This window comes from Nipponia nippon, unplaced genomic scaffold (assembly GCF_047370975.1).
Source record: "Nipponia nippon isolate SJK-2023a ecotype South Korea unplaced genomic scaffold, ASM4737097v1 scaffold_6, whole genome shotgun sequence".
NCBI lineage: Eukaryota > Metazoa > Chordata > Aves > Pelecaniformes > Threskiornithidae > Nipponia > Nipponia nippon.
Genome location: NW_028262380.1, coordinates 78,298,250 through 78,314,370, shown reverse-complemented (window position 1 = coordinate 78,314,370; position 16,121 = coordinate 78,298,250). Strand labels below are relative to the sequence as shown.

The window sequence follows — 16,121 nt, the reverse complement described above, 5'->3', positions numbered from 1 at the left end:
AAGATTTGTTCTCCTCTCAGATACATACCAGGACAGAAAAGTCTCACAGCACAGCAAGGAACTTTAGAAGTTTTGCTAATTAACAATAAGAGCTAAAGATACAAGCCATCAACACTATGGCTATAGAGAGACTTGTCATTCTTGAGTATTCTGGTTTTGCTATTTCCCCGTTTAATTTAACGAGAAAAGCAGCATTGCAGTAAACAGAACTACAGCAAGTAAAGTCAAAACTACAAGCTGGGACTTTGCTGATAATACCACTAGAGTTCACTACAAGAAAGGAAAAGAATGCATGCTACATGTGCAATTATATGACAGATTCCTTCCATTCATATAATAAGCCCAGACATCAAAGATTAAGAACTGCCAGCAATGTTAAAATTAACATTTGGTCACTATCACCCCAAAAACGCCTGTACCGTAAATTTTGACATTTTCTGTAGCTAGTTTTTACCGCTCAGCACGCAAAGCTGCACGAAAACTGCAGGGTAGTGAGTTAAGCAAAGCACACTTATGTTTCCTTACCTTGGAAGCTTATCTAGCAGAGTCTTCAGTTCATCACAAATGAGTTTAACTAGGCCACTGCTTATGTTTCTGTACGATACATCAATCATGAAGATATAAGCTGGTGGCTTTGGAGGCTTGTTGTTCTACAAGAAAAATGACCATGCACAGGGAAAATTCGACAGTGTCCCATTATGTCGAAAAAATTTACAGGTGGTACCATAATGCAATCTAAATACAGAGTTCAGTTCACGAATAGTAACTATTGCAGAAAGCTGACACATATTAGGTAAAGTCCCCTGGAATAAAACATTATTACTGGAAAACAGCATCCTAATGGAATAAAATATGTAAAGGGTAACAGTTTATTAGATAAGATGAAGCACAAACAATTTCTGCTGGAATCCAAGTGTTTAAACACATTTGCCTTTTGGCTTTTTTCTGTGCCCATACTGGTTTTGCATTCCCCATATCAATATGCAATAGCATTTTGTTAATGTGAATGCTTAAATTCAGTTTTTCTTACCATTTGCCTCTAACAACTCTTAAGTGATTTCTAACCAATCTGGAACCAGAAAATACAACTTAGGTACAGAACCAGAATTAAAATATGTCAGTTCTTAGCAGTACTAAGTGGCGATCATCTGCATCATGTCTGTCTGTCTCGCTATCTCATGCTCCAATGTATTCTGGACAGCTGAACTGCACTTTCAGGAATAAGCTGACTTTCTGTAAGATAACCACGATACACACTACTGACACAAGTTTCTCTAAGTAAGAAAAAGTAAGATGAAGGGGTTTTGTTTCCAAATAAAGCAATGTAATGCTTAAAGATGTACCCAGGAAGAAGATCATACAAAGTGAACACAGCAACAGCAATCATCATGCTCCCTAAGATCAGTTTTCCTAATTCCCATTAAGACGAGTAGTGGTCATTACTTGATGCCAAATTCAGGACAGCTTTTCCATTATACTGTTTCACTGCCTTCATATACGGAGTTCTGACCACTTAACCAAATTATACTTGTTAAACTAAACCTCAGAAAATGCCATTTAAGAAAAAAAATCATCTAACCCTTGAGTTATGACTTATCCACAATCCCTGGCACACTTTAAACTAAACTTAACATTATACTCTTGATCTCACTTCATTTAAACCACGTAAATCAGGATTAATTCCTGTGAACTAAAACCAGGCAGTATTTTTAAAAGCTGTTCTGTTTACTGTACTTGGATTCTACTTTCAAAAACTGTATCAAACACTACTTCTGAACTCTTGCAGCGCATCACCATTTATAAAGAATCCTTGCGTAATTTCTGACAAATATATGGTAGAAATGAGGACTTGCGGTCTTGCCACATCGGCTTAGCAGGAGCACAATAATGCAGAACAGCTGTTATTTGTTAACATTTTTTGTAGCTGTTCATCCTTGTCATTTGATAAGCACAAAAGGAAATGACTTTTCAGTTCTGGTCTTAAATTGGATTTATAAAACAATTAAACCTCTGCAACTTGGAGCAAAACGAAAAATAAGTTATAAAATAGTTAACTTCTGTAAAATTTAATGACTTAGCATTTCCAGCATGAGCATTAATTTTGTAAGAGATTTCTTTTTTATAACATTCTAGTAAGTCTACGGACCGATCTTTGCAACAAGACAGACCATACCAGATGACTTATCAAGGAAACTCCCTGATTTAAGCTATATGGCAAAAGCCACTGCACTGAAAGCTGCGTTGTGATGATGACTGCATCACACAGGGTTGCACTCTGAAGTAGAGAAAAAGAACTGTGAAAATGGGACAGAGCCATTCAGTATACACGGGTTTTCAAAAGTTTAGCTGCCAGAAACCAGCAAAGCTTAACTGAATTTGATGGAGCTACACTGGATGTACACTGAGGATCCCGCATTGTCTTTCTTTAATGGCTCACTACAGTTCTCTCCTATCCTGGGGTTTAACCTCAATTTCAATAAAATAAAATAGGTCGTCTCAGGGATTTCACTGGATTTTGGAGCAGTACCCTAGTGAGAAAGCAGAATTAAACCTGTTCATTTTCTTCATAGCAGCAATAATCTGATGGTCTGAGGAAGTTACTGGTATCTACTTCAAGACTTTGTAGGATCCCGTTGCCTTTCCTAACCTCATCATGACCTCAGCTCCACTGACAGGAAGCAAATTCTGCCTGATTTCGGCAAGAACAGAAAAATATGTCCATACTGTGGACAGATGAAGTCACACTTGCAGTTTTGTAAAACGAGCTAAGGTTTGAAAAGTTTAAGTAATTTATGCTTTTGGAAGGATCAAATACAGTTCTCTAATAAAATCAAATATTTACAGTGACTTGAGTGGGCTTTGGATTGAGTTCTTCAGTGAGTTAATATTAGGAGAGGGAACCCATTCCATTGTAACTTACTGGTCAGAATAGTAAAACTCACTCTTGCCAGGAAAAGATTACAAGGTCAAATTCCCTTGCTAGCTAAGGTTTTCAGTGTTGGGAAGGCCTTTTAGGTCTGTGTCAGTCTTCAAAATCAATAGAAGACATACACCTAAAATGCAACACTGCACCAGAATTTCAACTATAGCCTCTAAACAGTGCTACACGCTAGCTACGACCAAATGAGCACCCCAGGTAAAGACTGGTGATCCATGACTTTGCTGCGCTATTTATTATTCTCACTTGCTAGTCTCACACTCTCCAGCAGAAAAGAACAAAACATAATATTGTAAGCTTAAATTCTCTGCATCTATCTACATTTTCTAGAACGTTCCTGGACTCTGATATTCAGCTTACAAGGGCATTTACTCTACTGTAGGTATTTAAATGATTTTGTTTATTTTGACATAAAATTGCAAATTAGTTTGCACACTGGAAATACTCACTCGGCAATAATCCAAAGTAGCAACATATTCATAAGATCCCAGAGACAGCTCAGGCTTTTCATAGTGGTCTACCCGTCGGCCAATGTGGTCCAGATGTTGAAAGAAGAATGGAGGGACTAAAAGCCAACACAAGAGCAGGAAAAAAATGTTTATATTTTGGGGGAGGAGGGGAACAAATCAACAACTTCTTTCAACAGATACAATGTACTAATGTAGGCTCCTCTGTTGATGATCAAGGGAAGAGTTTAAACACTTATCCAGGTTGCAACGGCTTTTTTTTCCACACATTGGCTTAAAAAACCTCAACCAACCAAACACTCACAACATTCTAGCAATGCCAGCTCCTTTTGTATTTGGAGGATAGGGCATATTCCCCTATAACTGTCCATATTCTGCCTCCTCTATACTGTCAGGCTTGAGTAGGCAAAACTGACCCAGGTCATTTCCACAGGCAGGAGCCTGTTACCCTCAGGATACAGACTTAACAGTGACTATTTTGCTAGTAGATACAGTCTGCTCACAGCTTAATTCAAATCACTGGAGCCAGAGCTCTGCAGAGGGACAGTGGTAAAAACAGCACTTTTCCTCAAGCCTGTACTGCTTTATCCAAAAATACCACTTCACTGGAAATAGCTCTACAAGGGTCACAACCCTGGCCCACTGTACAGCAAAGTGCATTGGGTACATTATATTGGGAACCTTCTGCCACTACAGATAAACGGTGCGGAACTCCAAAGCATTAAGAAATCAAGTGGGTTTGCCACCAACAATTTATATACAGCTAGTCTAATGGTTAGAGTCACATTGGGGAAGAGTCACCTCTGGATTTTAGCTCACTTTCCTCAATCAATATGTATTTAGAATGCTTGTTTTTCACGTTTTGCCTGTAAAAAGTGTGTGCGTGTGTGAGTGGGGGGAATATCTACCTAGTTTGTTGGCCATTTTTAGTCCTCATTAAAGTTTTTTTTTTTTTTAAGTGCTTTCTGACTTGCAATAAAGACACTGTAGTAATACAAAGCATGATTTAAAATGACACTGCAACTTAAATGTCTTAAGATGTTCACAATGCATTTAAAATTCTTTTTATGAGAGTTTAAATTGCTAACAAACTATGAAATTCGTTATCTGCTATGCTTGCATAAACATTTGAGCGTCAGGCAGAAAAGAAGTTGGAACGAGTCTGTCAAGGTTCACATTTCAGAGTTGAAAAGATTACTGTATTAGGGAAAGCACTATACCGCTGTGATCCAGCTGAGGAAATCCAACTCGATACAAATGTCTAGAAAGGCTAGTTCTGGCAAAGATTTGGGATTTAGCCAAGAGCACAAGAACAGTTATGAGTCACATGCAGCACACTTGAACAAATATGGCATGGTATCTTCTGTGAAAACCAACACGTGTCACAGGAAGATTAATAGGTTATTTAACCATTGCATCCACAGTCATGGACAGAACTAGGCTAACGTGGTTCTAAATACTTGGTTCTTGCCAGACATTTAGATGTCTTATTAATTTTTTTCCGCACAAAAGTTGCTTTCCGTTAACAATACAAGCAGCTTTGTAGCCTATGTTGACAGAATATTTTTAAATGAAGTTTTGATAGTATCTGACTGTACTTCCTGAGTCAGCATTATTTTTCATACATTTATCTTTTTACATTGTACTGAACAAATGTTTCTATGGATTTTTCTTGGGTAGTACTTTGTTTTATTTGTGAAATAGGCCTAGTTACTGCATCTCACTAAACTATTTTCTCAGCAAGTCAAGAAAATCATTTTAGGGATATGGTGTCTTTTTACTTTTATGGAATTTGTATGAATAACAGATCAGACAAATACCACTTACCATCATTTATACAATTGCAAAATCCGCACTGGTATCTTCTTCCACCTTCGATAAACTGCATAAAGGGACACATGTAAGCCTTGCACCTGTTGCATCGGATTGGTCCAGTCTCACCATGGTTTACAACATAAAGCGGTGTCTAGATGAAGAGGTACGTGAAATTATAAAAAGCAATGCAAACTTGAAACCAAATAAAGCGAGCTAGAAAGCTACTGCTCAGACTTAACCCTTATTAGAGATCACCTGACCAGGAGACAATGCATTGTTCAGCACTTACCCAAAATCTGCAGTAAGGTCAGCTCAATCCCATAGGTCCCCGAGGGGCTAAATTTACACGTTCACAGCCCCTATTCTGACATTTATCAGGAAGAGAGCAAGGACACACACCAAAAGCTTACAAAGTTTTGAAAGCATTGGAAGTTCAGGGCTTCAGGCTGATTTTCTCTGGCAAAGGGTTTTTACAGTTCACTAAGAGAAATCTGCTGGAGTCAGGTATTTTGCCTTCTCTGTCAGATTGAGCTTTTCCTGAAGAAATCTGTTGCTGCTCATCTATTGCATACAGTCTCTCAAACAGCTATTGGCTAAGAAAGCTTCTAATATTTTGTCCTAAATGTTGCCCCCTCAATGCTGCCATGCTATACTAATGTTGAAACGTTGTCAGGGTCACCAGCTAGAGTAGAAGGTTTAGAAGAAATACTAATATTTATTGAAGGAAAGTACATACAGCAAACAAATACAGTATCTCAAGCACTTGTCAGTTTAATTACACTGACCATGCTTGCTTATAGCGTCTGCCAAAAACCACAGCTAATGGAAGACATTTTCCAGATGCCTCTTTCAGTAATAACCATGCAGCAATTGAAAGATTCCTGCGATTATACTTATTGTTAGAAAACTCATACTTGAAACCACTATAAAAATGGAAGTTTGCTCAATTATTTGTGAAACTCTATGGAACATAAACGTGTTTTGTATTTTTCTTCTTTTCTTACCCCCTTCGATCCCAACTAAAAACCTCTGAACATAAGAATAACAAGAAAAATCCAGAGTTTGGACACATAACAGATCTCTACAAGAGGAAAAATGCTGACAGCCTTTGAATGCTAAAACATTACCACTAGCATATTCACCTTTTTATTTTTTAATTATTCTGTCTCTTCTTATGGAATGGACATATACACTTCATCATTTATTGGAGCATAAGAGTCTTTGAATACCTAGAAAATCATTCATGTCCCTCTAGCATTCACTGCTTAAATATAATTTATTGCTTGTTTATATTTTACAGAGACTCTTTTACTCATTTATTTCTCCAAAGGGTTTAATGCTTTTTGCCAAGGATTTTATACATACGAGTAGATTTTGACTACATGGGTTTTAAGTGCTCCCCCCCTGCTCTACTGAGATACTATTTTACTTTGTGTTCTTCTACGAAAATTGAGTTTAACACGAATTAACCAATAATGTCAGCTGGCAAACTATCAGGGTCATTTATCAGACATGAAAGCCTTGGCTATAAAACCTGCTCATCAGCCACCATCGCTTAATAAGTTTTAAAACTTCTGGGTTTTGTTCATTACTTGGCAATTTTCTGATTATCATTCTGCTGTATTAGTTTAATGAGGCCCAGATCTGGTTTGCAGTTAATATTATTATAGTATCTGACCTGGTAGGGGAAAAAAACAAGACTAAAACAACTCCTGATGCATTTATACACGTTGATTTAGTAATTTTAAACCTTGTTTTGATACATTTAATGTTATCCAAGAGCAAAGAAAAATTACCCTGAAATGATCATATTTTGAAATACCAAAATTAAGACCTTTACATAAAAAGCATGAACAAGAACAATCAAAAAGGAAATACCATGAAGTTCAGGGTGTAGGTGTCTACATTCTTACACACACTTAATAAGTTACCTTTTTAAAGACAGCAGAAATAAAAATATTTTTTTCCTTGTCTTTTCATATTTAGAGTGTAAATTTTAGTTTTCCTCTCCCCTTAAACTTCTTTAAAAAAAAAAACTTATTACAAAGTCCTTTTTAAAATGTGGGGTTAGAGCCTCAGTAGCCTCAAGGTTATGTTTGCAAAGATTTACATGCACGTTTAACTTTATGCATTAAATGGTTGTCTTGAAGTTACTGAGACTATGCGCAGTGCATGAGGTTAAAACATGTGCTCAAGTCTTAAGAAAACAGCATTCAAAGCAATGTTCTGTAAACATGTACTAGGCTGGATTCTGTTTTGTCTTGCCCAGAGAAAGGAAGGATGAAACACCAATAAAATCATACTGCAGAAGCTAGCTATTTTTGATTCCTAATAAGCTTGCAGAAACTTTTTTTTTTAAAAAACGGGAGGAAAAAAAAAATATCAACAAAGCAAAACCAACCAAAAATGCATGCAATAGAATTAAGGATTTTGTCTAACAAAGAAAAATCCTGAAAAAAAGCCCTATGTGTACCTTTATTGATTTATTCATTTGGAATTTTTTGAAATTAAGTGGAATTTACATTTTAGTACTTTCTTTAAATAATTTAAAACATTACATCAATAATGAACACATCTAATGAAAAAGCTGTTTGTATGATAATTTCAGAATAAGCACTCAGACCGAAGACATCAAAAACCTGCTTCTTGATGTGACCAACACAGTTGTGAAAGAAACTTTACCCCAGAAAAGCTGTTATCTTCCAGGGCATTATATCATAAGACTAGATATTCTAACCCTCAAGAGAAAGTCATTTCTCTTTGGGTGTGTAAACTCCTATTGCATTTCCAACTGTCAACTTCCGTCAGGGTGAAGCAACTTTTTTTTAAAAAAAAAAAAAAAAAGGTAGATCTCCATGGGAATGTACATAGATAAATAATACTGTACATGCATTAAAAAGCATAAAATAAAGTAATAAGTTTAAACTAATGAATACATAAAAGAAAAATAGTCATAAAAAAAGACATGGTACTAAATGGGAAAGTCACTTGATGTGCTCCACTCTCTGTAGATGTCACTGTATACCAGAAGATAAAGCAGAGATCTGTTTATGGTCCCATGGAAGTCAGTGGCAAACTCTCATAGGAGCAGGGGAATAAGGTAAAACTTAAAAAAAAAAAAAAAAAAAAATCTTTCTTTGTTTTTGCTTTTTTAAACAAATGCAATACTCCTTTTTCACTTACAAAGTATCAGCATTTTCGTTCTCTCCTCTCTTAAATCTCTACCAATAATAAGTGAATCAAGTTAGGTATCTACCATAACTATTTGGACATTTGCTACTTGTGGACTTGTTATGGCCTTATACCCTCCTTCCCCCTCATCTCTTCACAAACCTTTGTCCAATTTGCCTATTTGGACCACCTAATCGAGAACAGAGACAGACCTCACAAAAAGGAACACTTAGGTAGTGATTGTTGGCATTCCAGTACTATCAAAATATAAATATTTCTCAAAACCAAGGACTAAACTAATACTTGATAGCCTAAATCTGAACAGGACACATAAAAGCCATTCCTTTTATGTAAGCCGAAAGAGTAGAGAAGCAGAAAGAATCAGTTGTGCTGGGAGGCAGAACATTATCATTTTTCAGTTAAAGCAAAGGAGGATTGCACAGAAGAGATGGGAAATGCTGTAAGAGACCTGCATAAACTTTCCCTTCTCTGGAACCTCACGGCTCCGCAGGAGTGCAAGTCCTGAAAGCCGATCTGATAAATCATAATTTATCCCACTATTAGTCCAAATATAACTGGGATAGCAAGAGTTTTATTTTGGAAATATTTCAGCAAGAACATCTCTCAGGAGTCAGAACAATATCATAAAGCAATAGATAGACATTGGTGGCACAGCTCCAAGATGAAATACATCCATAAAAATTTCCAGAGGGACTGTAACCTGCCCTTTAAAGTCTGAAAAAGCTGAATTACTATTGCTTGCTATAAAAATGAAGTCCTGACCCACTCCTGAGGGTTCCCTGTGATGCCTGCAAAGTATCACCATATTCATATTGCAGGATCAGGGCCACAGCTGGAAATTGTAAGCGTAGGAGTAAGGACAGTGATGAAGCTCAAGATTGTCACGGCACATCTCTGGAAAGGCATTCTAAAGAGCAAAAATCATAACATAGAGAGTGTCTCTGGAAAACAAGAGAAGCCCACGCAAACACTGAAGAAAACTAGCTATTTATCACACAACAAAATAAAATATATACAGCACCTGTTTTCTTTGCCAACTGGCATACAGACTGGGCTGCAAGAAAACATTTTGTAGCTGTGCTGCAAGACAAATCTCCACATGTGATGGACACCACGCCTTATCTTTGTCTTTTCCTACCTACCACAGCCAAGGCGGATTCCTATCCACTTGTTGACAGAGACGCTATCAGTACAATGACAAGTCGACATTAGGAGCTATGTTTTTGCCCTTAGTTTGACTCCACCGTCATTAAGGTGCATTTAACACCCCAGCACCGAATCAACAGGAATGCTATCGTATTGAAAAGAGGCCCACGCAACGTGCAAAGTCTGGCTACATCCAAGAGGAACGCAAAAACTCTTTCCATGAGTGTAGTTTTCAGTTAGATCAGTGCCTCTATCACACCCTTACTCATCCCCACAAGAAGGGGAACTTGCCACCAGTTCTTCTATATACTTTTGAAGAACATTACTGCTGGATGACACAGAGGGTCACTCCACACAACGTAACATCGTATACTACCCGCGACATGTTGCCTTTTCAACTGCAAATTATCCTGGGGCAAACGATTCTGAAAGCACCCACCATGAAAACCCACACCCCATGAAAACCCCAGATTTAGGGGATCCAAGATTTCAGGACATGTTTAGATGAAGGCTATTTGTTTCAAAAGGAAGAGTATCTCACAGGTTTGGAAAGCTGGACAGATACGTAAACTCCTGAAGACTTCCAGTATGACAGTTCCTTAAAATTATACTCCATGATCCCAAGTACTACAGCAGACAGAATATTTTATAATTCTGATGTACAGTGAACACTAAACACTGCCTTTCCATGGCTGATTAACAGAAGAGATGACACAAAACTGCCAACTATTCAATCCAGACAGATCACTAAACAGACAAGCTCTGCAGTTTGCCAGGGCAACAAATTCAGAAAGGCAGTGTTTCTAGAGTTATTATTTACAGTGACATTGATGCAGGTCTAATTATTAAAATATTCATATGAGAATTTTAAGATATGCTATATGATATAGTTTTCTAATGAACAGAGGAGAAGGCTGTTGGCCAAGTGTGGTACCACTGCCCCAAGTAAATTTTGTGTTTAATTAGTACAGTAAAGAGATGAGGAAAAAAACTCCTCCGGATAATAAAAGAGAATTTTGAAATGTAACACTGATGTTTTTGGAAGAAAAAACTAGGTCATGAACCAAACTGCCTCTGTTTCCTAGGACCGTTGAAGGGTTTTGTTTTCTTTTATTATATCATCATAGATTGCTTTTGAGAAAGATTAACCAGTCTACAAATAATCCCTTCGTTTTGAGTTGCTTTACTGATTCGCATTAGAATGTCAAGAAAGCATTTCTCTTTGTGATGTTCCTACTGTCTTTTATCAGAAGCTGTTCCCTCTGAAGAGAGAAATTATTTTGCCTATTCTTGGTTTTTAGATGTTGAACGCTATCAGCCTCCTCAGCTGATGACTCAAGCCAATTTGGACTATCTCCTCTGCAGGGTTCACAGCAGGTTCAAGTTTTTTCCGTAACACAGTGCTTTTTCATCTGTTTCCTTGTTTGTTTGAGTAACTGCAGCACAGCTAAAGCATCAAGCATGTGATGCAGTATCTCTTGGCTGTATCCTGATTTTTACAGACCACAAAAACGCAAGAAGCATGTTCAAACCTTCTTGCTCAAAAACCCTCCAGACCCAGGCTGAACATTCACCTACGTACACAGCAGTGCAAAAAATACCATGGCATGGTAGCTGAATTTCAAGTTGACACTGCACATGGGATATGATCCAGTACGTACTAAAATAAGCAGAAAACTAGTTATTAATTTCAGTGGATCATACCTCAGACTATCCTTGAAATCCTTACTCAGCATTCCCTTTTTAAGAGGAGTATTGCAAGTAACTGAACAGAGTTGGCAGCATGAAGAGTGTAAGTAGAGACTACTCTATTCAATATGAGAAGAAGGATTTTAAAAAGTTTGAGGATGGGGGAAAAATACACGTAATAATGATAACATTTTGATGTAAAGAAACACCAAAATTAGTTAGCTTACTTCTTTTTAACTTTTGTATCATACAGGTGATGCGGGGGGGGGGAGGAAAAAAGTTTACTATCCATGCTTCAGAGAGGCACCACAAGTTCTCCTGGTCATGATCCCAGGCCAGGAATACCAAGCGTTAACAAGTCAGTGCTCTCCAGCACTTCTCAGCTTTGAAGTGCTGACTGTTATTTGGATGTAGGGACATGCTGTATCTCAAGTGAAGGTCAGCAGCCAGGATTAACTGATGATATAAGCAGAAGCGTGAAATTGGATAATCTAGAAACCGTGCTGAACAACAGACTTGCAAAATGTTCGCACTTTAAAACAATCAGATCTCAAGCAAGACCTGCCTCGGCCCAGTCTATACTCATCCTGGCAAGAGGGGGAGCTGGTGCAGAGGCACATACACAAGAAGCAAACAAGGGCAGGTAGAAGATACAGACAAGACTACCCCAGGACAGCGTTGTCATTGTCGTGTTGTTTCCCACCCCCTTCCTGTTAGCACCGCTAAGGGCAATATGCACACGTTAAATCACCTGAGAGGACTCAGGTTCATACCTGTACTAATCCACAGTTCCACTTCCCACAGATCAGTACCAGAGACGGTCCAGCACTGCAGTCCTTGTCTGAGATTTTTAGGTATGATTGTCACACTAGCTGTAAAACCATTGAAAAGTAAGACAGGCAAGTTTCAGGAAGCTTCTCCACAGAAATGGTAAGTAATAATTACAGGGGAGGTACTCTAGGTTTATTGATCACAGGAGTTTCACAATAAAATTAGAAGTTTGATTTTCAGTGATTTGTTCTCTGTCTGGCTTGAAATTCATCCCACACAGAACAAAATAAAAGATAATTAGCAATATATTTTACAGAAGTAAAGAGAATTGTTAAGGACACCTCATTCAGGCATCATTTTTATTTTTTGCAGATCACTGCAGGAGAGCTCTGGAGAACCTTCAAAATAGCAGAGAGAAATTGGGCTCCAAATACTGTTACTACTGCTGCCTTCTTGACAGGCCCAGTTTCTTACATGTGCTGTATGGTCACATCAATGTTAGTTTACCCTCACATAAAATTCTTCAAGACTCCTTAATAAATGATAAATCTAACACCACAGTTTAAAATACAGGCACAGCCTGTACCATAAAAAGATAACAGGTAAACTGGCATATCAATTCTGTTTCAGAAGGTCAAAGATCATTTAATGCAAACACAGCTGTGACCATTTCTACCACGCTCTAGAATATCCTTAGGATAGCCAATCAAGCAACACTCCAAATAGTACTCATGGAACATGCAGCTTTAGGTTTAGGGAACAACTATTTACATTTGTAAATAAATCTGTATGTAGCACACTGATCTTTGAAGCAACTCTTCTCCTAGATAAAACTCTGCATCAGAAGAACATTATCAATGTTATTCATGTCTTTGTAGCAAGAACAAAACCAAAACCTAACTTTGGATTTCAGGACCATTCTGGCCTGCTGGGCTATTGTCAGCTTTAAGAGACCAAATATGTGGGTTTTTCCTTTCTATACATACACACACATATATATAGGTGCATAGACAGACGTGTGTGTGTGTATACACATACATATGGATAGACAGATGTGTGTGTATACATATGTGTGTGTATACACATTAAAAATATTTTTCAGCATTTGAGAGAAAAGCAACTACTGACTTAAGATCATGCACGAAAGTCTGATGAATGGAGGTCGTCCTTCCTTCTCGAAAACCTGGAGTTGTTTCTCGTTTTTTAGAAGGCATTCCTGTGACTTTTTAAATTGACTACTCGTGTTTGCATTCCTGAGAACTTTCTACAACAGGAACTCTCTTGCTCCTATTTTTGCACAGCCAAACATATTAAAGAAAGAAATTTTAATTAGAAAAAAAAAACATAGACAAGTTTAAGAGTGTTTTAATTGGAGGTGGGTAAAATAGTTCTGCTTATTTGCAGGCCTTCTTGAACCATGTTTATTAGTAAACATGCCTCTAAGGCTAATTAACTTATTTCCACTGAAATCAGAAAGAACTGAGTGTAGTTAAAGTGTCATGCTGCATTCACAAGCCAACTATAGCTAGCCAATTGCCACAGGAGTACTTAGAAAGTATAAGGAGAATGTTTGTTATGTGAACAAAAAGCAGCACTGAATATCTTCACCTCTGAAGCAAGGATATTTGGGATGAGTTCAATACCCTTTTTAAAAGTCAAGTCCTTTCTACGATGTTAGTTTTGAAGGTCAATAGCAAAACTAGCTTTCTTTTAAAATACCACATCAGGTAGGAATGTTCACACTCTGAGTTTCTCTTCCATGAATACTTTCACTACTATGATAGCTGGGATGCTTCAAGCAGACTCCAGAACCTCCAAACATTAATAATGTTTGTATGCAACTACCCTCCTCTCTTTTATTAACACTGAGCTATATCTGAAATGTCACAAGTAAGCGGCTGTGCTGAACCAAGTCATGAGCTAAGTAATCCTGGGAAGGGCACAGACCTGTTCTATTGCTCCTTTACTCTAGGGCTGAGGAGGTATAATCTATGCCTCTATTCAGCAAACATGGATTACCTAACTCTGTTAAACACCATATGCAAAAGCAGTGCCCTCCACTTATTTCCTGCCCTACAAGAGGAGAAGCTTCCCTTCCCACAGAACTAATGAAGGGACGTTCTGTGAAAGAAGGCTCAGTCTCTCCTATTTTTCTATAGGACAACATGAGAGCCTGCTATGATTAGGCCCTAGATGTAACCACGTGCAATGTATGTTTGATACAAAAAAAAAACCAAAACCAAACCACCCAACCACAACCCCCCCATCATCAGCTTCCTATTCAACTTTAAAAACCCATTTTTTCTCTGTAATTACACACTTTACGTGGTTGCGTCCAAAATACAATACTGCACTAATACGCACAGATCAGTAAAATACGTATAAACTGAAAATGGAGTAACACCTTCAAGTTTAAAAAGCAAACCACACACTTTTCCCCCTGAACTTACTAAATACCAGCGTGTTCTGACTCTGCGAAGTTTCCTAGGTAACCAAATAACATCCCTGACAGCTTAAGGTTAGAGCTTGCAGTCTCATAACGTTTAATTTACTGCTGTTGCTACGATCAAGTTTGGCCAGTGCATAAGAGGAGACAAACACCATTTCAGGAGAGCAACGTGCAGTCCATAGAGGAAAACGCACATGCAGATGGCAGATGCATTCAAGCAGCTATTCTGAGTTAGAGAAGTCATGCCCTTGCGTCCAAGAAGGCCAAGAGTATCCTGGGGTGCATTAGGAAGAGTGTGCAACCTGCTGCAGGTGAACCTGATTTAACAGGGGGGTTGGAGTACATCATCTCCAGAGGTCCCTTCCAACCCCAACCATTCTGTGATTCTGTGGTTCGGAATCCAGCGATAGCCAAAGTAATTTTTTACTTGAGTGTCATTTTTTGTTGGCAAAACAAATTATCAATATTGTTGGCCAGCTAATTAAGTGGATATGAAAGCTACTTTTTATTTCCCTTCTATATTTACTGTTGCTTAATAAGGTTTTTCTTCTCCCATTACCATTCTGACAAACAGACAGTCCCCAGCTTACCAGAAACTAATTACAGCATCTTTAGAAAGGCATTTTCCAAGTCCAAATTTCAATTTTCTAAAAAAATTAATCAGGAACTCTGATTACAATATGACTAAGGTTTATATAAATGTCAAATTTCAAGTCACTGTCCCCATCTCTTTCAGAACTACCTCCTTACCGTAACAACAACGGTGCATGGAACAACAGAAATATTTCAAAGAATACACTTTAGAGTAATTTAAAATGCACACTAAAACCAAGAAGGAAGAAAAAACTAAATCAGGGAATTTACTTGAATTCGAAGTCCTGCTGCTGAAGCCTTTGCTACATTTGGCTCTGAAAGGTCATTCTAGTTACAGAGTGTAGTTACAGCCCAATAGGCTAACAAAAAAACTTTCTCCTAGATGATGAAGTCTTGGGAAGCAATCCAATTCCCAACGCTTTACTACCAAATGCAGACTAGCACTGGGCATACTCCATAAAGAAAGCCTCATCTAATACAGGATTTATGCACCTCTAAATTGGGCATTGCAAAACCTAGCTTACAGGCACTGGCCTCCAGAGTGATATAAAACTTTCTGGATGAGGCACCTGAAGATGCTTGAGAGTTCTGGGCTCTCCATACCACGCATGGGAGAGTCAGGCACCCCAGAGGAGCTGGTGCAAAAACCCCAGACATTAACCTGGCGCTAGCTAGTTGAAAAAATTAAAATAAAATAGCATCGACAGAGGAACAAAGATTGTCAAATACCCATCCTGCTCCATAGTCCAGGCAGACTCAGAACTATCAAACCAGTGTCTCACTGTTCTCTCCCAAATGCAGGCATCAACAAGGATGCTTTGGAACTTGTTTTATTTTAATATCTGGGAAACGGAAGAAATAGTAGTGCTTAGGCTCACACTTACCAGCATGGTATACAGCAATGAGTTCAGGATGTAAGTTTATGCTACCTGGACAGTCTCTACATGGATTGATCGTTCCAAATAGCTCGACAATGGATTGGTTGTAAAAATACCAAGGCAGTCCTAAGAACAAGGAGGAATGTCTGATAGCATGGCCCTATCCCAAAACTAACTGGCCG

At 38.1% G+C, this 16,121-nt stretch overlaps 1 protein-coding gene across 4 annotated transcripts in view; it reads right to left on the bottom strand.

Moving 5' to 3' along the window:
• The window catches only part of SEC24D (SEC24 homolog D, COPII component), a 72,071-nt gene that overhangs the window by 17,451 nt on the left and 38,499 nt on the right, over positions 1-16,121 (bottom strand). For all 4 annotated transcript variants that reach the window (XM_087736987.1, XM_087736989.1, XM_087736990.1 and 1 more), the window contains 3 exons: positions 5,233-5,371; positions 3,388-3,503; positions 526-650 (listed from right to left, as the gene is read on the bottom strand). In XM_087736987.1, the coding sequence (XP_087593113.1) occupies positions 526-650; positions 3,388-3,503; positions 5,233-5,371 (380 nt within the window). The remainder of the gene's footprint in view (positions 1-525; positions 651-3,387; positions 3,504-5,232; positions 5,372-16,121) is intronic.